Consider the following 25,729-nt stretch of genomic DNA (forward strand, 5'->3'; position numbering starts at 1 on the left):
AGTTATTTGTCATGTTTGTAAATACTTATCATTTCAGTTTGTTGAGGTCATGAATAAATTAAACTGTCTGATTCACTTATCTGTGTTCCATCCGTTCTGTTTGGATTTAGGAAAGCTGTCATTAAAGTGTAATTGCTACTTTCAGTGAGACATTTTACTTTGTCTGTTTGTTTGTTTTAATTTAATTGAAAAAAGGATAATGGATGGTTTGGGCATTAGGGGCAGGACACAATTTTTCACCTGTAAGTCACCACTTTGAATCCACTCCGGTCGATAGTGACTGACAGTCATTACTATCTGATTGCTGTTCGGTGGTTTATGTGAAATCAGTTGTTGATTTCAGCTCAGTTCAGTTCCTAGTGGAACAAACCCCCCTCCCCCAAATCAACCATCAGTTGGCAAAAATTATCCCCCTTCATAGCAGTCGTAATAAAGAGGCCAGAGATTTGACAGGCATGGAGACTGACCTGTCCTGCAACCCAGGGTGTCAAACACCTGGCCTTCTGAGTTCATCTCTTATTTTCTCAAAAAGAAAAGGAGTACTTGTGGCACCTTAGAGACTAACCAATTTATCTGAGCATGAGCTTTCGTGAGCTACAGCTCACTTCATCGGATGCATACCGTGGAAACTGCAGCAGACTTTATATATACACAGAGAATATGAAACAATACCTCCTCCCACCCCACTGGGCTATCACCAGCAGGAGAGTGAATTTGTGTGGGGGGGTGGAGGGTGAGAAAACCTGGATTTGTGCTGGAAATGGCCTAACCTGATGATCACTTTAGATAAGCTATTACCAGCAGGACAGTGGGGTGGGAGGAGGTATTGTTTCATATTCTCTGTGTATATATAAAGTCTGCTGCAGTTTCCACGGTATGCATCCGATGAAGTGAGCTGTAGCTCACGAAAGCTCATGCTCAAATAAATTGGTTAGTCTCTAAGGTGCCACAAGTACTCCTTTTCTTTTTGCGAATACAGACTAACACGGCTGTTACTCTGAAACCTCTCTTATTTTCTGGGGCCCCCCCCCTTAACAAATTCAGATTCTGCAGAATGCAAGCTTTCATTTCAAATAAAAAGGGAGTTCAGTCCTTGTGGCTGTGTAAATAACCTTCTAAACTTGCACTACATATAAATTTAAGCAGTATTGTGTTCCTGAGTCTGAAGACAACCTGAACCAATAGCTTTCAGAGGGGTTTGAACCTCCCTGGTTGATCTCAAAGGAAAGTTCTCACTAAAATCAAATCATGACACTTCAAGAGCAGGATCTTCAAATAATTAAGGTGTGCAGTTATACAGCTAATTTGTATATACAGTTACCACAATAATGTGTGCAAATTGGGTGATTACATGAATATAGGCCAAATAAACAAAGGGTGAAATAAGTGTTCTTGAAATTGCCCTGTATATTTTTTCCCCACTTTGCTTTGCTAAATAAAAGTTTTGGCCCAAATTTCCAAAAGTGACCCCTAATTCGGGATGTCTCTGCTCTCAAATATCCCCCAGTTTAGACTCCAGGGACTGATTCCTGATATGCTGAGTACCTAAAACTCACATTGAAGTCAGTGAGAGGCGTGGCTGTGTGTACCAAATGTCAATGTCAGGCCTTAGAGGGGCACTCAGTGTTGACCTAACCCTACTCCCATTAAAGTCAGTGGTAAAACTCCCATTGACTTCAGTGGGAGCAGAGTTACCCCAATGGTAAGTGCTTTTGAAAAGCCCAACCTAGGTATCTTAAAAAAAATAAAGGCACCCAAATGTAGAGGTTGTTCTAGAAAATCTCGGCCTTAGTGTCTACATAAGGGCATATTTTACTCTTATTTTTCAGTGAGAACTCTGCTATGGATTGAGGGTAGCACTTGAGTCTAAATTCGTAGACAGGGCTCACAGATCATAACTGAAGATTTAATTTGGCCCTGTCCACAGAATATATTTGACTCCCCTGCTCTAATCCCTAGAGGGGTGCTTGCCTGTGCTCTAATTGTTTTGTAGAAAATTAGAGGACTTTAGTCTCCAGGGTTGTCAATCCCACTCTATTCACAAGCACTAAATTCACTAAAAAGAATTAAAATTTAAAAAATGAAATAAAATAAAATGTTAATACTTGCATTTCCTCAGTGTACGCCACAGGGAGTTCCCTGAGCTTTCCTGTGCCAATACCAATCCACGTGAGATGGGATGTAATTAGCTGGTACATGGTTATATTTAGGGACTAGTTTATCCTGAACCAAGCCTATTCATTCACCTTGTCTACGGCTACTTCTCCCTCTACTGCTGGGCTGGAGCTGCTTGACCCCATTCATTACACAGTGCTCCCAGGTTCTGAGACGTCACAGGCCTAAGTTTAGACTTCAGCACATTTCTTCTGGTGTTAGAGCTCTGTGTGTGCAGAGCAGAGCGAAGTGATTTCAGGAACTCAAGGTTTCTCTTTGGCTGGGGTGGATGACACAGCCAACTGTCTCATGCAGCTCTCCTCAGCTGACAAACCACGACTGCCACACCAGCTACTACCTCTCTGCCCTCACCCCTGATGTTAGCCCTGGGGATGGCTAGCAGGACGTTATGTCAGAAGCTTGGCCATGATGGCTGCTGATGCAGCCAAGCATCTGACGCCGAGCACATAAGATAGTGAATGTAAAACTCCCTGCCTTTCGCAGGGTGGCTGGCCAATGCTTCGTTCAGTCCAACTTCAGTTCTTCTACCGGTGCTATCTTACCATGGACTAATAATAATTAATTAATCAATCATTACTTTGCACTTCAGTGTCATGCTCCATCCAAGGATCTCAAAGTGCTTTATAACCTTTCATAAAATGTTACTATCCCTGTGAGTTGCATCATATTAAAGATGGGGAAACTGAGGCACAGAGCAATTACATCAGTTGCCCAAGGTCAAGATTAGAGGCTTTAAATATTGATGCTTAGTGGGAGGAAGGACTGATGTGCAAATGAAAGGGTTTTTTGTTTAAAGAAAACAGTTTTTAGTTATTTTGGGCCCAGCACACCTTTAGATTTAACTAGAAGGGGAGAAAGTAGTAAACAGATTTTTTTAAATATCCTCTAAATGGTGCTAGACTCCATCCATTTTAAACGGTCTTCTGCTTCCAGTCAAGGAACAGCAACATGGGTTACATGTCTTTAAACTTGAGACCGGGGGTGAAATCCTGGTCCCATTGAAGTTAGTGGCAAAACTCCCATTGATTTCACTAGAGTCAGGTTTTCACTCCAGGATTTTTGAGAAACTCAGAATGCTGTGAAGCAATCCCAGGAGCAGGGAAGAATGAGTGGGCATAATATGAAGCCCCTGAAGTCAATAGGAAGTGTCCCTACATGTAACCATCCTGACAGAGCCACCTCCTCAGTGAGCATTGGCATAAGCCCTCGTGCAAATTTTGACTCTGTAAAAGTTGCTGGGAGGCAGTGATTTAGAGGGAGCAACAGCTCTTGGAAAAGAGACTTTATTTGCTATGAGCTTTGATCAATCTCTCAGTAAACAGCATGAAAAATTCTTCCTAAGTAAAAACTCTGCTGGAAAAAATATATAGAACCAATCATTTTCTGAGGTTTTTTTTCTATCACTTATACCCATGTGCCTAGCTTTCAGGCAGGTTGAGTTTTATTATTTAAAGCTCTTTGAAGCCCATTTTAAAAGAAAATAACTTTAATTTGTTTATAGGTTGTCAGTACTGCTCATAAATATCCATCCGTCCACCCCGAGACCCGCCATTGGACAGCTCTGACATTTGCTGTGTTGCATGGACATATTCCTGTAGTTCAGGTATTACTGTATTTCCCTACCTGCATCTCACTTTTTATTTATCCAGTTGGGTTGTAATCTGCATCCATCTCAAGCCTGGTACCCCTCTCATATTCATATTGGTTACTTCTTCTATCATTTACTGATCTGATATGGTGATCTCTGCCTCCAAATCTTAACCAATATGAGGTTTAAATAGGACAATTTTAAAGTACAGTTGCATCAAAGAAAGTCCGTCAACTCCTCATGCTCCTTTCTGACCATTTGTTGTATGTGTTTGTTTATTCATTCATTACACTCTTAACAATATTTGCATTTATTAAAATATTATAATACATGTGATATTTCAGAAAAAAATCCTCTGAGTTGTTCCATAGTCAGAGGAGTGCTCAATCACTTTATCCAGACATGAAAAGACGTGAATATGTTGGCTTTGTGGTATGGCATATCAAGAGTTGAGAGAGATTGTTTTTCAAAGTAATTGTGTCAACATGGCACAATTAATGAATCACTAGACAAAGGAGATCTAGGGTATAGATGGCCAAAGACAGGTTGAATGTGTCCCCTCCGATTCTGTAGTGCTGTCCATGGCCAGCCTCATCTTTAATAATAATAATGAAATAGAAATGTACCCCAGGAGACTGCCGGTTCCAGCATGCATTGCTACAACTTGTTCCTGAAACCCTCTTCTCTTCTGGAAACATCTCTCTATTAAAGACGGAGACAACTGAAATCTCGTCCATTTTATGAAAAGTATGTGGGGCTCCAGGCAAGCTGTCAGTGAGGCTGTTGGTTAGGCCAAGTTTGAGTGCCTCAATCTAGTACATTACTTCACACTACTGATCTTCTGCCCAGGTCAGGAACATTGGGTAGTACTTGTTTGGCTTTGGAATATTCACTAATACTCTAGGAGTCTGACAGTGTATCGTGAGTGAAAAAGAACTAATTGAATAATAGAAAAAAAATTTGCATGTCACTTGTCTTCACTGCATCCAATGTGTGGATAATGATAAATATTAAACTTCAATTTCTCACAATTCATAAACTCTGAATTCTGTGATGTCACCAACAACTCTAAATGGTGCATTTTCTTTATAGCTGTTGCTGGATGCTGGAGCAAAGGTAGAAGGTTCTTTAGAGCATGGAGAGGAAAATTACTCGGAAACTCCTTTGCAACTGGCAGCAGCTGCTGGTAAGGACTCTCCTTCTGCTGGAATAAACTCTTCAATTGGGAAATATGACTTAGTTGCAAAAATATTGGACTTTAAAAAAAATTAAAATCTCTCTTGGCATACAGGAAATTTTGAACTGGTGACTTTGCTGTTGGAGCGAGGCGCTGACCCCATGATAGGAACAATGTACAGAAATGGAATTTCCATGACTCCACAAGGTGACATGAACTCTTTCAGTCAGGCTGCTGCACATGGACACAGGTAGAGTGGGAATGGGTCTCTGTTGCATGGGTCAAGTGATTATGGTTTGCCTGGGAGGCTGACATGGAGGGACTGATGTATGGTCTTCAGTGTTAAAGTAGAATTCTGCTGCACATGTGTGGATAGTGTGACAGTCAGATGTGCCCCTTTTTGGTATAAGAGACTTGAGATTGGATTTAGGGATTTCTGTTAGTGTATGAGTTTGATCAGTTTGAGGTGCACGTTGCTTTTTCGATATGTGGAAATGGATGTGAATGCCTTCTGAAGTGTTGCAGTTTGTTGTTTACAAAGTTGTAGTCAATGCTGAAGTTCCAGTGAGTGCTGGAGGACTTCCCTGAATGTATTTACATATTTCTAAAGGTTTTGTGTGTGTTGTGAGTTTCCTGCAGCAGCCATAACTGTCATTAAACAAAGTGGGGTTTTTTTTGTAAGTGCTGATATTTTTGTTTGTGTTAACATTATGTGTGTGTCCAGAGACAGCGTGTTGGGAGCATGTTATAAATTAAAAAATAAATTAAATGAACAACTGATATGTATGAACAGTTATTTGTGCAAAATCCAGGTACTAATTTACAATATTATGGATTAGTATTAGGACCTTCACATTCATACTTTTCTACTTGTAGCCTTCCAGAGGAACGTAGATGCAGGTTAGAGACAGTATCTACATTATGTTTGCTTAGAGAAAAGAGCTAACAGCCTAATGATATGCTATGTAGCTGTCAGGGCTGGTTCAGACAATGCTGCCCATCTGCAGCCAAAGAGCGGCCCCTTGCAGGGGCGGGGTGAGAGGGGACGAGTTTGTTAAAATGCCCATGCAGTGCCTAATGGTGTGGAGTGGGAGATGCTTCGTGCTGTCAGAGAGCGCTGCAGAGCAGCGTCCCTTGTGGAAATCAAGGCTTTCCCCCCCTATATTGTGCACCAGCTGAGGCACATCACAGATTCACATTCTCCCCACTCCCCCAACTAGTTTTACTGGAAAGCTCCCTCCACTATTCCTCTACCCATACACACCTCTAGACATCATGGGTGGCAAGTGAACTCCCCCTTCAAAGAGGCTAGCCCCCCCACCCGACAGAGCCCCGAGCGCACACCCACCCTATGGCCAGAGGAGCCCCGGCCGGCCTGCCCCAGCCATGCCGACCTGAGCCACCCCAGCCATGCCAGCTAGCCTGAGCTGCCCCAGCTTGACCAGCTGGCCAGACCCCCAGGCTGGCCCAAGCCACCCCAGGCCGCCAGCTGGCCCGAGCCCCAAGCTCCAGGCCACCAGCTGGAGCGGAGTCCCCACTGGCTTCAGGGGAGAGGGGGGTGAGGGCGGGGCCGCAGGCAGATCGGGGTGGGGCCATGGCCTGGGTTAGGGGAGACTTAGCCTCCCCTGGTCTTCAATACCCGCCACCCATGCTAGCCGTCCCTCAGTTATCCAGGACACACTGCTTATTCTCTCCCACACACACCCATTGCCCCCTACCCCTACTCAATGCTTAATCTGTGGCAGGACTTGCAGTTCACAGCTCTAGCACCTCTGGACTTGCCACATCAGTTATGAAAGAAATAAAATGACTTGAGCCCCGACACCTCTTTCATTACAAATTAAGCACTGCCCCTACCCGTGGAACTGAATGTGTGCTGCTACCAGAACATAAGTGCATGAGGTGGGTGGGAGGTTGGGGAGAAATTGCACGCTGGGTCTGATTCTCCTCTCACAACACCATAAACCAGGAGTAGCTCCGCTGAAGTCAATGGAGTTACACTGCTCTAAACCTGGTGGGAGTGGAGTATCATGCCTACTGCTGAGTTTGGGGCCTTGCAGCTCAGTGCCCAAATAAATGGCTTTGCAGCTGGGGTCCCAGGTTTGCTTGAACCTGCCCTGCCAGATGTAGTTGAATGATTAGTAGCTCCAGCTTTACCGAGACTGCTTTGACTGTTAATTGAGAATGATGGTGTTTTCAGTGGTTTTAGACAGCTCCCTTTTTAAGTTTCATCTCTATCAATTATTTGCTACTAAATGCATCCTTTGTGAATAGAAACTCTTTAGTGCCTAAGACAACTCCATTTTCCCGTAGTGTGGGATAGCTTCTGCCAAGGTTTTCCACACAGGCTTTTAATCATTTAACAGTCACCGCTCGATCATAAGTTTCTGATTTAAGTTTCTGCTGTACACGTGACATTTGTACGGTGCGGCTGCCATTCGTTAGAGCAACGGAACCAGTCCTGCAGCTATGATATGGGCACAACTCCTGAACTGGTAGGAGTATTGCCTGCATGAGGGCTGCAGGAACTGAGCACTAGGTGAATTAACATTTCGTAAAATAATTCCTGATTGGCCTTCTGAATAGGTTTCCAAACCTGCCATGTTGCAGCCAATATCCCGGGCAGAAGGAAAACACAGTAGCTAACTCTGATTTTCTCTCTCTTGCATTGTGGCTGACAGGAATGTATTTCGTAAGCTGCTTGCTCAGCCAGAGAAAGAGAAGAGTGATATTCTGTCCCTGGAGGAAATACTGGCTGAGGGAACTGACTTGGCAGATGCTGCACCAGCTCCTTTGTGTGCCAGCCGCAACAGCAAGGCCAAACTGAAAGCACTGAAAGAAGCCATGTACCACAGCGCCGAGCATGGATATGTGGATGTCACTATTGACATAAGGAGCATAGGTCAGTCTTGGTGTCCTCTGCACTTTACCTCCCATGAGAGACAACTGTCATGTATGTTTTGGTGGGAGCAATGCCTGTCACTCACACTGACCACATTTGAATGTTCCTGAGTTTTTATGAAAGCAATAATTGGGGGAATTTCACGTGTGTGGGATTGAAGAACCGGAGTCACAGCTTTACACCCAGTTTGCACTGACTGACTCTCCTCTGACTCTTGGAGGATCCATTGAGTCAGTTTTGTTTTAATGCCAAGGAGCCATGGCTGACTAAGATAATCTTCTCTGCATGGCATGTGAGTTGCTTTTCTTTTCACAATCATGTATGCCACACATCACAAAATGTGGCAAATCTCATATACATTTAGACAGGTTTCTTTCTGTTATGTTGCGTCATGAATGGAATCACCTACTCCAATTAGGTGAACTCAAACATTGTTTTTCAGATGCCCTTCAGGCAGTTGGGTGTAAGCCACAGAGCATGACCCACTTACAGCTGTAGTCACCCCCTCACATGGAGGTGCTGGAGAACGGATACACCAGGTCTTTTCAGCCTCAGTTCTTGGTAGAATGCCAGGCACACCTAGGACTCATTCGTTAAAAATGCTTCAGTTGCTCCGCTTTGTAGGCTCTGGCACGTAGTGGTTCCCAATAAGCACTCTGATGCCTGGCTCAGAAGAAAGGATGATTTGCTAGGGCTGGCTCCCATCAGCAGGCTTCTTCACCTCTGCTTAGCTAGGTGTCCAACTAAAACGTCAGTTCTGGGGCAGCTGTGCCAGCTGTTCATGCACCAGCTCTCACAACCACCCATCTGCTTCCAAACACCACGCTCCTCCCAGCACCAACCTCCCAAATGTCACAGAACCTTCCCCCTTTTGCTGCTTGCAACCCTCCTGGGGGAGAAAGGCAGTGAATTTGCTCAGCGCACTAATCACATAGCTCTGCGACCCTTTCAAACACCCTCTCCAGGGCCAGTCAGTCACTGCTCAAGGAAACCGTTTTGTTCTGATTGTTGACTGTTTTACAACATGTGTTAATCAGTGCTCAGTGAGAAACCAAAAGACTTCTGCTGCCAAACATGCTTCTGAGCACTATATCCAAGAACACTTGAGTCTTGGAATCCTGTCACATGGATCATGATTTCTACTCTGAGTTACAACCTTTTACAGGTTTGCATAAACACACAGGGATGGAATGGTTGTGCAACCGGTCTAACAAAGCACCTCCTACTAAGTGAATGTGAAAGGATCTCATGGCAGTGGGAGAGGGGACGGTTGGACTCGAGATCCTGCCCACTTGTAGGGATGGAGGGGAGAAATGGGCATGCAGCACCTATAAGGACCCAAGATCCAGGGTGTGGACAGGAGAGAGGAGGGTTATATTTCCTCTCGCACTCTTCTGAAAATGTAACCCATTGGTGAGTGTGTGTTACAGGTCCCACACTGTGCCAATCCCCAGAGGATATGAGTTGTTACAGCTCGTGGTCAAAGAGACTTGACTGTTTAGTTCAAGCTGTAGCAGTTTATGCTTTTAATTCTGCAGGTCCTCAGTTTAATCTCTGGTGTCAGCCAAGATGGCCATCACACAGGCATGTAGGTTGGTCTACAATCCGTTCCTTAATGAATATGATTTGGACTAATTTATCTGTCTTCTACTACTGCAATTTTTATTTAGTGTGTGATAGCAATTCCTTTTACATTGTTAAAGTGCAGTTCTGCTCTGACAAGTAACTGTAAAAATGGGACCTTCTGACCCACCTGATGCTGTATCAACATAAATGGGGATGCATGGTTTGGAGGAGTGATGAGGCGGATATAAACATTTTCCTCTCCAGGTCACTGGTTCAAATCCAGCCAAAGTTGGCAGTGACTAGATGTTTTTACTGTCTGATGTCTCCTTGGTAGCCCACTGCAAATGAGTGCGGTGGCATAAATCTAGTTCCTAGATGAGGTCCACATCACAAATCACCACTGCAGTGAACACTAATTGGCTCAGCAGAGAGGCTAAATAATATTACTTAGCTCTTATATAGCACTTTTCATCAGTAGAATAGGTGCCAACTCTGTGAGTGCTCTGGGGTTCAAGCACCCACTGAAAAAAAAAAACAATAGGGGGTGCTCAGCACCCTTGAGCTACCGGTCGGTGGCAGGAGTACTTACATGATGCATAGTGAAACAAGAAGGTACAAAGCACCCACTGGCAAAAACAAGTCAGCACCTGTGATTAGTAGGTCTCAAAGTACTTCACACTCTGTAATAAATTTATCCCTACAACAACTGCTGTGAGATGGGGAAGTGCTATTATCCCCATTTTATAGATGAGGAACTGAGGCACACTGAGACTAAGTGACTTGCCTTAGGTCACACAGGAAATCTGTGGCAGAGCAGGGAATTGAACCAGGGACTGGACTACCTTCTTATACTTGGAGGCGTGTCCCTGCAGATTAGGATTGAGGCATATTGATGGGCATTACTTGTGGGGTAAATAGGAGGTCAGTTTCTAGGGCTTTCAATTTGGCACCATTCACAAGCCCTAAAGTCATACAATTAAAAAACAAATTAGCTATGCCTCATTCTGTGATGGTCTGGAATATACACATACCTTTAAAATTCATCTTTTTGTACAGGAGTTCCATGGACACTACATACATGGTTGGAGTCTTTGCGAACTTCCTTTCAGCAGCACAGACGGCCTCTCATCCAATGCTTGTTAAAGGAATTTAAATCCATTCAGGAGGAAGAGTACACTGAGGAGCTCATCACACATGGGTTGCCTTTGATGTTTGAAATACTGAAAGCAAGTAAGGTATGAGAAATTGTGGATTTTGAAGAAATTAACACAACCTCCACACCGTCCAAAAATCTCTGCAATATTACACAGATCTCCTGAAACTCATTACACTATGTGAGATTTTCTGTATTTGTTTCCTGATTTGCAAGTGCAGATGTGTGGGTTTAAAAACAAAACAAAACAAAAAACCACGACAGCTATATACATCTACTGATAGGACAGCTTAATACTGACACTAACAGTGAGCTGGAGAGACATCAGAAGCTAAAGCCTAGTGGTAAAATTAAAGTCACAAGGATCAGCGTAGTACAGCAAGAGATGTTGATAGCTGAGTCAACCAAGGTTAGTCTCTCTCTCTCTAGTTTGCTTTCTAGGGCCATACAGCAACGCTAATATTCATATTTGCTTTGGATTTCTTGAGCCAGTTTTCAGTTCCATATATTATCTTCTCACAAGCCTTTCTGCCCCCCATGTGGAATCTTTTGTGGGGACTTATACAACCCGACAACCTATTTAGGTCATAGAATATCTATTTCTTTCCCTTTAAATATCAGTGGAAAAAATCTTCCACTATCTTGGTGGCCTAATGTCCAGGCAAAAACAATTTAAAAAAAAAAAATCTCCCATAAACCAGCATTCATTACCCCCACCCCCATATCATTCCTTCAGTCAGACCTTTTCTGACCCAGACAACTGAGCTTTTAGTGAGATACATACAAGTATGCAGCTAAAATAGAGCTGGGGCAGGTGTCCAGGGAAAGTGGAAATATCTTCCCCCAATGAAGGCTGGATATTTTCTTTTCCAACTTGATTCAGCCAAAATTAGCTCCCCTGCTGCTCCCACTGACTTCAAAACACAACCAAGTCCTCTCCCAGAAAGCCCCAATCAAGCATAATCTATTACTGACAAGAAGCAAGTATTTTAGTGGCCAAATTGAGAAGCAGCAGGAGTCTGATATCAAAACTATTTGAATATTATTTTAATGATGTATTATGATACACATTAGTAAGGCCCCCCCTTGCTTGTTTAGCATGAGAGTGAATAACATTTCCTACCTACCTCCTGAACACCAATGTAGGCAGCATATAATCTGCAGCAGCAATTTAGTTAATGTTAAAAGGCAGAGGTTTTGACCTACTCACTGAATACGAAAAGATTGTGGAACTAGCAGTTAGTCGGAGACCTAGACACAGATGTTTCTTACATTCCACTCCAAAAGTGGCCAGGGCTCGGGCTTCAATATATATTCCTGTAGGAATGGATTCCAGGGGCGAAGGCCTGTTATTGAGATCATCCTGCCCCTAGCTCCTATGAATTTCAACTTCAGAATTAGTTGATGCTGGATCGGTATCTGTGGAGGATTCTAGAGATAGCTTTGAGGAAATTATTCTAAATCCTGGAATGTGTAGGCCCCTCAACAGGCCTAATGCCTATTTATCCAACACCGGACAGCAAATTGCTATTCTATTTGAAAGATGAAATAAAACAATTGGACTGAAACCTTTACAGGGATTATTTAGGAACTTTAATCTGGGATAAAGGATACAATAAATTGTTGTTTTCTTGGGTGACTACAGCCAAAGCCAGTGGTTTTCACATGGTCAGCTTTAAAATAATTTATTTAGACAGAATTATACCCCTCTGATATGTCAAAATAGGTCTTCGGGAGTCTCTGTCTTGTAGGAGGCATTGTAGTAAAGTAGAGCCAGCTTGTTCTGCTTTGGGTTCACTTTAAAGCCAAACTGCTGGAGGAGCGGGGGAACAACTGAAATAGCAGAAAAAGCCAGTAAGATAGAAATTCCATGCTATCCAACTTGCCTCCACACTATATACACACACATCATTTCATATGCTCAACTGTACAGTGAATCATTGTGTGACACTATAAAGACTTAGAAGATGTCTGCCAATAGCAAGAATTATTGTCATGGCCTTGACCAAATGGGCTCTTGCGAACAGCTCCTTTGCAGAAAGAAGGCTAGAACATATACACGGTGTCTAAGGCCCTTTGTTTTCAGTGTTTGTTTTGTTTAAAATTTCTTGGGAATTTATTAGTGTTTATTACAAAAGTTAAAAAAAATCAGTGAAAATCAGTGCAAAAACAAAAGGAGTACTTGTGGCACCTTAGAGACTAACCAATTTATTTGAGCATGAGCTTTCGTGAGCTACAGCTCACTTCATCGGATGCATACCGTGAAAACTGCAGCAGATATTATATACACACAGAGATCACGAAACAATACCCCACAGTGGGGTGGGAGGAGGTATTGTTTCATGATCTCTGTGTGTATATAATATCTGCTGCAGTTTCCACGGTATGCATCCGATGAAGTGAGCTGTCGCTCACAAAAGCTCATGCTCAAATAAATTGGTTAGTCTCTAAGGTGCCACAAGTACTCCTTTTCTTTTTGCGAATACAGACTAACACGGATGTTACTCTGAAACCTGTCATAGTGCAAAAGCAAAATCCTTAGAGTTTTCCAGAATAAATATCAGGGTAAATGTCACTCTCTTCTGTTTTTGTGTCTTTAAACTTTTAGGAAAGCCCCTTTTGTTCTGAACTGTAGTCAGATACAGCTTTTCATTTTCAATCCATTTTAGCAAGAAAAGTAGTTCTCTAACTTTTATTTGCTTTGAATGCTGACAACTATCTCTGCTGTCTGTAAAGCTAGTAACGTGTACGTGGTGGGCGTGGATCAGACAACAGAATGTACACCAGCAACTAATTCCAGCAGTTCTGCCCTGGCTCCCCGCTCCAGAAGGAGAGATGCGTGGTCCAGGTTGCCTTCTGGAGCAGGGAGCTGGTTCTGGAGAGTTCTGGCATTTCCAAAATTTGGGTGAAAAAAAAAATCAGTAAAAACTGAATAATGGCTTTTGTAAAACCCAGGAAAGTTTCGGTAAATCCTAAAATAAAGGGACTTAAGAATATTGGAAGGAAACAAGGAACTTTTAGAAGCTTTCCAGGAGAAAGATTCTACAAAAAGACTTAAGTTGTCCCTGGTCATGGTGTGGGAGAGCTGTGGGGAAAGGTATTGGTTCAAGGGGCCTCCCACTCCACTTGCATACTCCATACAAGGGCCAGGGCAGAGACTGTTCCCTCCATGCACACCCAGGAATGGAAATCCACACATAGAGGGGTGGGAAAGGAGCGGGTCTTTGGTTCAGACCCTGTCCCACAATTTGTAGAGTCAGGGGGAGCATGATTTATCCAAAGGGACATGCCCTCCCCTGTGTGCTGGGAGCTCAAGGAGGGATTATGCCTCCTTTGTTAAATACCACAGGCTGGCCCGAAACATTTCCTTAACAAGTGTGTTGGGGGGAAATAAAGGTAAAATAAGTAACTTTTTACAGAAGAGACAGAAGTCACTAAAAATTTATTGGTCAATATAAAAATAGCATGTCCCATATGATGCATATCATGATGCTCAGTGTATTGTTCTTGAGTGACAATTTATATTTAAGAATAGCAACACTTTGCACTTCTATAAATAGTTCCATTCATCCAGTAACTTCAGTATTAATGAATTGCGCCTCATTATCCCCCTGTGAGATAGGTAAATCTTATCCTGGTTTTACAAATGGAGAAACTGAGGCACAAAGAGGTATGCAGCCACATTTTCACCATGGGAGCTGCAGGGTGCTCTACACATCTGAAAGTCAGGCCCAGGTTGTATAAAGTTGGGCACCCAGAAGTTGAAGCACCCAAGATCAGTGGCCACTTATTAAAAATGTGGTCTAAGTGACTGTCCCATAATCATGGGGACAGATCCATGAATAGAACCCGGTTTGGTTACTCCCATTCTTGTATTTTAGCCACAAGACCTTCCTTGCCCTCGCTCAAATTGAGCTGCTACATGAGGAAACATTCCTAGAAGTTCCCAAGCTGCCTAGAGTTTGTCTACACTGCACACTAAACCCGGGACGGTGGGAACCAGGCTTGTGAACTGGGTGTTTCCAAGCCTGTGCTGGAGTGTCCACACTGTATTGTGAATCTGGATTTGCAGTTGCTGGACCTGGGTCTCACAGCTGTGCTAACACATCCATACTGCACTTAGCAGATTCGGGTCTATGGCTTGACTTGCATCCACACTGCAGAATGTCAGAACTTGGACCTGTGTCCCCCTGGGGCTCTGGCCCACCTCCCTAGCAGTATCTAGATTTTAGGATCCAGATGCAAACATTCCTGTGGGAAGTTTGCAGCAAGGCAGAACTGCTGTCAGAGTTTTGCTGGCTGGCTGGCTGCAGTTGGCATTCTCTGCTCCCCTTTATATGCTGAAATGCTGCTGCTGAACACAGAAAGAAAAACATATTTTTGGAAACGCCAGCTTTGGAACAAAGAATGGAAACAAAATCTAGTAAATCAGGCAAGATGGGTGTGTGTGGATGAGCTGAAGTCCTAGATAACATTACCTCTTAGAAAGTGAAATCATGGGAAAAACAGTCAGTACATTTTTAGCAAATGTACTGAGACAATTGGGGGAAGATTTCCAAGGCACAAATGGAAGTTAGGCACCCAGCTCCCATTGAATTTCAATGGGAGTTGATCTCCTAATTTCCCTTTATGGTTCTAAATATCTCCCCCTTTTAGCAAATGCATAATCCAGTGATATTTCCATGCTTCTGAGACAGAAATATCAGAATGCACAGATCATTTGTGTCCAACCCTGAGGGGGAATGCTGGTAGTCAGCATGAACCCTTCACCACGCCAGGAACAAGATGTACTAGAGAAGGCAGTATCACTAAAAAGGATGAGGAGAACTCAGAGAGAACAACCCTGGTTTAAAGGACAATTTAGAGAGCCACTATAACAAAACTTGCGACACTAAACCTATCAGTAAAGTAGTGGTCTGCCAGAGGACTTGGTCCTTTGGATGAGGAAAAATATTGCCATTTCTGGGACAAATGAGGCTCTTAACCACGCAAATTCATGTCCAGCACACAAGAGTGGTTTACAGACAGAAGTAGGAGACAGTAAGGAGCTATCAGCCCTGAGATAAGCTTTAGAACAGGGATCGGTAACCTTTGGCACGCGGCCTGCCAGGGTAATCCCCCTGGCGGGCTGGGTTGGTTTGGTTTGTTTATCTGCGTGTCCGCAGGTTCAGCTGATCATGGCTCCCACTGGCCACGGTTCACCGCTCCAGGCCAATGGGGGCTGTGGGAAGCAGCACGGGCCGAGGGATGTGCTGGCTGCTGCTTTCCGCAGCCCCCATTGGCCTGGAGCGGCGAACTGTGGCCAGTGGGAGCTGCGATCAGCCGAACCTGTGGACGCAGCAGGTAAACAAACTGGCCCAGCCCTCCAAGGGGCTTACCCTAGCAGGCCGCGGGCCAAAGGTTGCCGATCCCTGCTTTAGAAGCTATATAGAGCAGAAAACAGAGTTTTGACCCCTCTCAAGTATTGGATATCTTGTTATTGCAGAATTAGAAGAAAAGAGAAAGAGATGCCACTGAATTACTGTATGTCAACATCTGTGCTGTGCTGTTCAAGACCCAAAGAAAATTCACAAAACTTCTCATTGAAATCTCTAGTGTCCAATAAAAATTGGTGTTTACGTAACACAAAGCTGGCTTTTGATTATTATTCTGCCCTGTTATAGAATATGTGCATTCCTCCAGTCTGTGCTAAAAATGCCTCCATGAAGAGACTTTTCTTTGTTTCTTGTTTACAAAAGAGAACTCTCTGAGATGTTCCAGCAGAGTTTGACTGTAATATGGTGGACGGGGTTGGGACTCCCCACCGCAGCGCCTCCTGCTGTTCAGTCCGGGAATTAGCTCAGTTCATGTGGAGCGCCCTCTGCCGGTGGTGTCCCGTCCGTCTCTCGCCCTCGATTGGCATCTCAACCCACGTTGCTCCCAGCTTGCGGCATCCTCTTCAGGACACTGCCCTCCAACAGTGCCCCCAAGTCCACACTCGCCCCCTTCTGGGAAGGGGGTGGGGGTTAACAGCCGTCTTTCCAGTTCACTCCTGCCGCAGCGGCCAACCACAACCGCTTGAGTCTAGCCCCTCTGTTCAAGGGCTGGTTGCAGTCTGTCACGGCCACCCTTCCATGGCCAGGTGCTGTACAAGGAAGAAGGGGGGGACCCAGGCCCACCCACTACTCTGGGTCCTGACCCAGGGACCCTCTAGTGGCAGCCTCCCTGCCCTGCTTCTCTCCCCTTGTCTAACTGTCCCTGGGCCACTTCCCCTCTGGCCCGTCGCACCCTCTAGGCCCTTTCTCTCAGGGCCTGCAGTCTGGCAGGTATTGGGCCAGAGCCCTTCTATGCTCCCCCAAGCCTGCCCAGCACTGCTCTGTCCGAGGTGCCTGTCTCCTGCCCAGGAGACAGACCTTCCCCCATGAAGGTCTAGGACAGACTGCCTGCTCCCTTCCTGGGCAGCCTTTATATAGGGCCGAGCCTAGCCCTGATTGGCTGGCTGTAATACTGACCCTGATTGACTCCCAGTAGGCCTTTTCCTGATTGGCTGCCCTTCTGCACAGCCACTCTGGCCTACTCTAGCCCTATCTCTCATAGGGGTGGGGCAGGCGCCCCACCACATATGGCTACTGCTAATGAGCGGAGAAGAAAGCTACAGCCTAGAGCCTAAACTAAAGATGAGCCTGAATTAAAACCTCAGATCTAAACATCCCCAAACTTTTTAGGATGTTTGGGCTCAGATCTCAAATATGCTGCTTGCTCTGAACTAAGATTCAAATTAAAATCACCAGAGTTCCATGCAGTACAGCAAGAGATGTTGTCAGCAGTACCAAAGAAAGAACTGACATCATCTAGTGCGTACTTTGTCCATGGATGTTAATATCCTATTGTCTTTAGATGTCTTGGGATAGTTTTCAGATATGAATCTTAAAAAATTCCAAATATTGGCCCTTGCAACCTTCTCACTGCCCCCTACACCGAGCCTCTTCCATAGTGTGGGCATGGGGCTGGTATATGCCACTCTATTGGATCCTATCTGAAGCCCAGATTCAGAACAGCACCTTAGCACATGATTACACCTCATTGCCTGTGCTTAATAACTGTCATGAATAGAGATGCTTTACTGAATCAGGGCCTGACACTAGAGGAATTCTCCATATGTCCAGTTTCCTGGTGGTGCATTGACCAGACAAAACTATTTGAAACCTTCTGGGTGGGCCTTCACCTCCATTAGCATTCTGTAACTTCCCTGTTGTTTCTACTGGTGATATCCTAGGTCTATCCAGGACATAATCTATTAAGTGGGTTATTAACCAGGCTTTGTAGTAAAGCTGGCTAAGAAATGCAGATTTGTTTTACAAAACTGTTTCCTCAAAATTTCAGATTTCCAAAAAATGTCGACAACTTTCTAAACTGGTCAAAAAACAGCAAAAAAAAAAAAAAAGGTTTGTACAAATTTGCAATGAATTTTTTTGAAAAATTGAAAAACATTTGATCAGCTCTTCTCTGTACACAGTAGGTAATAATCAATTTTTGAACAATAATCAGCTTTATTTTAAGTACATAAATGGATTTCTAAGAATTATAGTTACAAGGTAAGGGGAGGAGGGAGATGTCAAGGACAGTGAATAAAATAGAAGATTGACAAAGAGAGGTGTGGGTGTGGAAATGTAAAAAAAGAATAGAAGTTGAGATCAAAGATGACGGAGTGGAGGAGAAAAGAGAAAACAGGCAAGAAACAGAAATGGGAGATGAAGGACAACATTTTCAAAAATGTCTAAGTGATTTAGGTGCCTAAGTCCCATTTTCAGTAGTGACTCAGGAGCATACATCTCACTGACAGTCAATTGGATTTAGGCTCTTTAGTCACTTATGTGCTTTTAAAACTTTTGCCCAAAGATTGTCTAGATTTGGTTAGTCCTGCCTCAGCACAAGGAGCTGGACTTGAATTTTGGAGGTCCCTTCCAGCTTTACATTTCTATAATTTCTATAATCTCTTCAGAAATAACAGCACTTATGAGCCTCTGGCAAGAAGCATTAACTATTGTGAAAACAATTTTCATGCGTCTGGAAGCAACAGGAGCAATAGGAAAGGCCTGAAATATCTGACATCAAGTAGGAGAATAATTATAAATTGAAACTTAACTAAAAGAGGAAGAGGAGGAGATGTGTGTCCTATTACTGTGCTGCCAGGTTTCATCTATGTTAAAACAAATTTCTAGGAGAGGTCTCTCAGAGTATTCCAACATTCAGCAGGTGCTGTTGATCTCTTTTCTTCCGCTCCTCTCTCCCCTTCCCATGTCAGTTAAAGTGAAGGGCCAGACACAGCTTCTGGAAATCTTCAGGTTCCCCGGTAGGCCCTGGATAATCCAAGATGTTGGGTTGGAGAATGAGGAAGCTGGATGTATGTTGCATTGAACAGAGTATAATCAAGTGGGTCTCCTTTTGAAAATTTCCCTAGCAGTGTGAGGGGTTGAAATTGACTAACCAAAGAACACAGCTTGTGAAGATGAGTTAGCTCCAGTGCCATAGGGGAAGATCCAGGAGGCAATGTATCTCCCTGAGCTCCTAGGGGCCATGCCTTAGACGGCTGTAGTACTCTGCTGAGTAGGATGGAAGGAAAGGCCCATCTAGGGCTGGTTGAAATGTTCCCATTGACAACAGTTTTTCAATGGAAAGTTGGGTTTTTCACAAAAAGTTTCTGCCTTCCACAGAATATTTTGAATTTCTATCAAAAAATCAAGCTCTTGAAAATGGATGCATTTTGAATGATAACCATAATATTTTGATTTGGAAATACTGCCACTGTGCCTTGTAGGAGTTGTAGTTTGGTTGCTTCATGTGCCCATTCTCCTCTATGGGTTGGGCTCCCTAGCTGGAGGTACATTCCTTATGGTCACAGACTCCCATGATGCACTACCTCCCATGTCCAAGAGAGGAGATCGTGGTGCATCATGGGAGTTGTAGTCCAACCAGGGGAGCCCACCCTGTAGAGGAGAATGGGAACATGAGGCACCGCAGCAGGAATTCCAAATCAAAATATTTTGGTTTTCAAATTTCCACTGAAAAATGGAAGTTTTCTATGGGAGGGGGAAAAAAAGCCAACATTTTCTAACCAGCTCTAAGCCCATGGTCCCCATCTTCTCATTGCCCCTCCTTTCTCTTCTTTGTAGAGGTTAGCTCCAATGGGGGCACTAGCCCGAAGCTGTCTTTTTGCTAGGGATAGTGCAAGGACTCCAGCTTGAGGTTAGTCCTAAATAATGCCATGGGGAAGGAATACCCTTTTCATCCCCAGTGTCCCTGTGCACCCACTCAAGGGCCCTTCATCTCTTAGCGGTGCCCGGATGCATGCTGTTGTATTCTAGGATCAATCACATACAGAATGATAAGCTCTTTCTGGCAGGAGGTAGGGACTGGAGGAGATCACAATTTTCATTTTATTTTTTATATTGTAAAAGTAAGTATTGTTCAGCAAGAAGAAAAAAAACAGTGTAACCTGCTCTAAGGACCACCTCTAAGTGATCCATGGCCATCAACAGTGACCATTTTAAAGAATCCTCAAGATGACTAGTGCAGTTTTGTCTGAACTTCAGATAAGTAGGTGATGGATCTTTTTTCTGGGCCATTGGATGGTCTCTTAAAACAGGTTTCACCATACTCTGGTACTTGCAGTTGTCTGTAGTGTTGCCTATCATCATTTTCAGTACTTCTGTGTCTAAACAGTTCAGAATAACCAGGACCCAAGTCCTCCACACATGTACATCTTGCATTCTCCATGTGAGACGTGGACATCAGGTACAGAGTGGCATGTTAATAACAGATTATTAACTCAGTGTCATCATGTTTTTGTAGCATAGATTCATATTCATACTAACACGGATTTGATTTTACTGCCTTCTGTTCACATGCTTACCTGTACTGCACCCAAAGGATATTTGAGCAGAAGTTTCACAGTTTTACGAAGAATGCTGTGTATGTGACTCCTGTTTTGTCAGAAACTGGATGCACTGTTTCTATGATATGTCTGCCCTCTTCTAATTTATCACCCAGGAATTAGACTGAGCTCCTGGAGCTGAGGTGTCTGTACACAATGCATGGCTGTGATATAAAGAACCTTTTGAAACAGAATCTTGGCAGTTTTCCGAGCATCACCTGCGATTAATTCCATTTTGCCATGCAAGGGCCTGCATTTGATGCTAACAAAACCTATTTTGTTATGCAGTTCGTTGCCTCTAACTGTACATCCAATCTCTAGGGCTTCCCTACCTTACAGTTGTTGACTAATAGTAATTATGTGTATGCTATTTAATCATCTAGGAGCAGCCCTCTGAAGTGACATTTAACCAGGTTTGATGCAGCTAATAAAAGTGAATTCTACTGCAGAACCTGACCAGAAATACCTAGGGAAGAATGAAAAGGTTCAGAGAGATATGACACAGAAAATCTCTTACTAAAGTGGGGATGGTCATTCAGACATGGGGGGGCGGGCACACAACAGCCTCTGCACCACTTAACTCCATATGTCCCTTTATGGTGGTGAGAGGTGTTGGGTAGAGTAATCATTCAGGGGCACCTCTGCCTGCCATGGACTGGTTTCTCAATAGATTGGTTCACCCTGGTGAGCTCCCACTGCTGCAATTATCCAATGGAGCTATGGGCAAACAGCATAGTGTAGAGCAGCCTTCAGGCTGCTGTATGTTTTGCCAGGTGTAGCCAGGCTCCCAGCAGCCCTAGGATCCAGGAAAGCAAAAGTGGCTTAAAGGTACCTTTGCATACATCCATATTCCCCTGAGCTGTGCCATGGCTCTGCTAAAAGGCAGAGACTGAGAGACCCTGAATAATTGTTACCTTAGAACATTACTTTTCTGTTTAGAAGGTATGTGTCTACTGTAAGTTAGTGTTTGGGGGCCTGGTATCAAAGTGAGTCTTTGGGAGGGATTTGAGGGTCTAGCAGGAAACAATAGCAGGAGAAGGAACCAACGTGATAGGGAGGCTGGCATAGATGGGGCTTGAGGGAAGGGGATGTGATTAGGAACCAAATCCAAAACATAGTCTGGGGCAGAGATGTGCAGGGCTTCAAAGGAAAGGCCAAGAAGCATAATTTGTTACAAAGCCAGTGGAGGGAGTTATAGGAGTGATATGGTCTAATCGACCATCTTAGCAGCTGTGTTTTGGACAGACTGGAGAAAAACAACATGGGACTGGAAGAAGCTGTAGGAGAAGATAAGGGCATGGTCAAGTATCTTAGAAGTCAGAAAGAAAGAGAAGAACTGAATTTTAACCTAACTGGACACAATAAACCAATTTTCCCCCTATTATGATTCTTTCTTGGGTTTGTGATCCTAAGAAGAGCTGAGTGCCCTCAATAGCTCTCAAAAGTAAATGTGAGTGACGGGTGTTCAGTATCTCCAAGGGTGTTCAGCACCTTGCACGATCAGGCCATAAAATGAGATGGGTTGAGGCAGGGAACTCTAAGGAGCAAATTGTTTGGAGTAGCCTTTGCTGAGCACTGCCACAGACCTTCAGCAAAGGGGGTTTTGAAAGACCATCCACACATACAGCCCACTGGCTGGTTCTATCTTCCCTCTTCTGCTCCAGAACAGTGAGCAAAGGGTCTCTGCTCAGGGCGCTTGAAAGGCTTCAGCTTTGCGTAGACAGAGAAACTCATTCGTCCCGCCAACCAATGTCAATGCAATATATTCACAAAATATTGCAAATTGCTTTCAATCTCTTCTGAAGAACGCTGTTAAGGCAGACAACTGCCTCTGTCCTAACAAAGCAAAATTTCTTACTGCCTCCCTAGCAGAAATACCACCTCCGTGAAGTGACTGAGCTGTCGTTCCCTCTTGCCTTTGTGTAAATTACCTCTCGGTTGGGTAATATCCTCATTATATCCAATGTGAAACTGTATTCCCTCTCATACCATATAGAAATACATCCAACTCTCCTCGCCAGCAACTGAATACCCATGTATGAAAGGAGGTTGGCCTCAGTCCAGTTCTCAGCATCACATATGCTGGCAGCAAAATCTTTCCAACATCAGACTGCAGGAAAAAAAGACAAATTGTTTGATCCTTCAATTTCAATGTCATCCTAGACAAAAGAAGCTCCTGCAGCCTTTACTTTCTTATCAAGTGGTGGGGTGACAGGGATAAGCTGATCCGATGGGGTAAAGAAGAATTTCCTCCCAGACTGTGCAGGTGTTTCACAGGGTGGGCTTAGTAACCATGGCAGATGCTGAACTATCTAGTTAAGGTGATGGTCTGAAGGAATGTTGGATTTACTGGATTGTTTCTATCTTCCAGTATGGCAATTTTAATGGGCCAAGCTCCATTCTTCATTGCTTGTGCTTGGCTCCCAATGGGAGCCCCCCCAGCACACATCCAAGAGCAGAATTTGGCCTTAAGTTCCTCTGTGAAAGCTATTTATTACTCAGCAGCCCAGGATCATAGACTTCCATCTCTGACAAAGGCTCCCTTTTATCTACCCTCTCTGCTGCTTCTTCCTGCCTGGTTTATTGTTAAAATCTGCAGGCTTCAGAGATCATATCCAGTATCCACATCCCTCAAAGGCCAGCATGTGTGTGGGAGTCTGAGCTACCCTGTTCTAATGACTTTCTCCTTTCCGCTCCACGTCCTTGGTGAAAACTTATTGTTTGGGAACCATGAATCTGAACTAGCAGTGAGTTACCCTCCTGTCGTCTTTTCAGCTTAGCAATTTTTTGGCCTTTCAGCTGTGTCTGTTGATTTTGTGAACTACTGACTTTGTCAACACCAACCATATGTCTGGACTGCCCCCAAAATGAAAACTACTGACAGTACTACAAATACAAAGTTCCACACTGTGTAAAATAGAATGATTTGTTTGGTTTTTGCTTTCTCTTATATTCTATTCTCTATATAGAATTTTATGGTGCGTTCATCAGTGTAGTATCTGAATGCCTTCCAGCAATGCATTAAGCCATGTGACTATGCATCTGTTATGTGTTGTTTGTTCTCTCAACCTCCCCCGGAGGGAGAAACGGGTGCAATGGAGTGTCTTGTTTTGGTAGTGTATGGGTTTATACATATACACACCTGTTACTCTGTGTTTATGTAAGAGAAGGCAAGGTCAAAAAAATGCACCTGGCACTTGGTGTAGAAAGTGGTGAGGTTTGCGGAGGTCCTTATTTCCCTGGGGAGTTCATTCCACAGTCTCAGAACACCCCCGGAGAAATCCGTGTCTCCTGCACAGACAAGCTTTACTCTTATTGTTGCAAGCTCCATGGTGCCAAAGGAATGAAGTTGCCAATCATGGTCTTTATCCCAGAGCTTTAGACAATCTTTTAGAGACCTTGGGCCCAGGAAGACATGGAGAGCTTTGACATTAAGGACCAAGACCTTGAACTTAATTCAGTATTCTATGGGAGGCTATTATAGAGAGCAGAAGCCAGGTTTGATGTGCTCACGGTAGCCTGCGTTGCTAAGGAGGCGTTCTGCAGCATTCTGAACTGGTTGGAGTCTCCTAAGTGCTGACTGCTTCGTGCCCAGGTATATCACATTGCTGCAGTCCAGCCGAGAGGTGGCGAAGGCAGGAATAACTGAGGCCAGGTCTTCGTCCACCAGGATGAGATGGAGTTTCCAACTGTAAGATCTCTTTCCTATAAATCTGCGTTCCCAGGAAAGATCAGAAACTCCAAAATCAGGCACATAAGCACCTGTGTGATTTGTTTTCATATATACATCCCATGTCACTTATTTGAGGAGCTGTGTGACTTACCTGTGTGACCTATATCACCCACAAGCTGTTCTTAGTCACACCAGCCTGGCCTACACAACTCCACATGTCAGCACTCTCTTGCTCCTAACTCTGTTCCCTATCCCTTTTCGTCCCACGCCCTGCTCCACTTTTCTTAATTGATATACAATGTGTAAATCTATTGCACAGCCAGGTAGTGTAACTAAGGCCCTGTCTACACTACAGCTTTTACCCGAGTTTGTAGTCAGAGACACAACAGTATCATGATGTAGTTTGTGTCTGCAGTACCATATGGTTAATACTCTGTTAATAACTTGTGGCAGCTGACAATGCTTTGCCCAGGTCAGTGTCCTAAGGTGGTTACAGTCTTCCTGTAACCAATTTATCACACCATGTTTTGCAGTATAAATGGGACCTCCTAAATGCCTGTGTAATCAGGTTGGCTAGCCCTCCTCCTTTTCAGTTCTCTGTGTGGAAGGACCTCCCAGAGTGCAATGCTCCACATGCTGCTGGTGTCCTGCTTTGCATGTCCTCCAAACACTCTGTCCCCTGGTGAGGGACATGGGGATAGCTGCCCAGATTTCCCCATGTGGCACTGATACAAACAACCTTCGACAGCAAGGTAGATGTGGCTACTTAATCTTGGTTGACACATGGGAGTGCTGCAAAAAACAAACAAAACATGCTCTGTGGATGCAGCTCAGCCTTGTGTGTTGTAATTGGGTCAGACGCATGTCATGAACCAGTTACAAAATCATGGTTGTACCAGTAGCATAGGCAGGACACCCAGTCGCTTTCCTCTTTAAATCTGGTCTTAAACCTTCCTTTTCTCTTAGGCGTCTGATTCACACTCTTTGTAAAGTGCTTTGCTAAGCTCTGTATAAAAGATACTAAATACAAATATGCTGCTAGTGTATAATGACGTCCTTGTCACCAATTTCTTTAAGCAAAACAGCAGGTGTTTTTCCCGTCTCTTGAGCTGCATTCCCAGACTCCCTGCTCAGGTTTTCAGTGAAAAACACATTTCACCCTTTTTGACAATCTGAGTTGCTTGGTACCCCTGCAATCTACTTCTGAGCGTTTCTCTTAGCATTAAGTCTGAAGAAACAGGAGACACGGTCTGTCCTTGGATGCTTTTGCAGTTTCCTTCGAAGTCATCTGGAGGTGCATTCGCACATCTGAGGGCACAATTTGTATTTTTCTTATACTAATCGATACCGTAGAACAGTTGTTCCAATATCTTTGCCACCTCACCTAACATTTTATGTAAGTTAAGGAATAAGTGACTATTTCCAGAGCTCAGTGAAATCTGCTTAGGAATTAAAGCTTCACTTTCTGTTCTATGCGCTGTGCAGATATTTTAAATATAGAATTTAAACAACTCACATTTTTAATGTTATGTTTATTTTATATCTATCTGGCTATTTCTGTGGCCTCCATCACTGCAGTATC

At 43.9% G+C, this 25,729-nt stretch overlaps 1 protein-coding gene across 1 annotated transcript in view; it reads left to right on the forward strand.

Moving 5' to 3' along the window:
* The window catches only part of ABTB3 (ankyrin repeat and BTB domain containing 3), a 272,945-nt gene that overhangs the window by 231,669 nt on the left and 15,547 nt on the right, over nt 1-25,729 (forward strand). The window contains exons 7-11 of the mRNA XM_077829043.1: nt 3,677-3,778; nt 4,856-4,949; nt 5,055-5,190; nt 7,622-7,842; nt 10,465-10,643. Coding sequence (XP_077685169.1) covers nt 3,677-3,778; nt 4,856-4,949; nt 5,055-5,190; nt 7,622-7,842; nt 10,465-10,643 — 732 coding nt within the window. The remainder of the gene's footprint in view (nt 1-3,676; nt 3,779-4,855; nt 4,950-5,054; nt 5,191-7,621; nt 7,843-10,464; nt 10,644-25,729) is intronic.

The sequence above is a fragment of the Eretmochelys imbricata genome, chromosome 1 (assembly GCF_965152235.1).
Source record: "Eretmochelys imbricata isolate rEreImb1 chromosome 1, rEreImb1.hap1, whole genome shotgun sequence".
In the NCBI taxonomy this organism is placed as follows: Eukaryota; Metazoa; Chordata; order Testudines; family Cheloniidae; genus Eretmochelys; species Eretmochelys imbricata.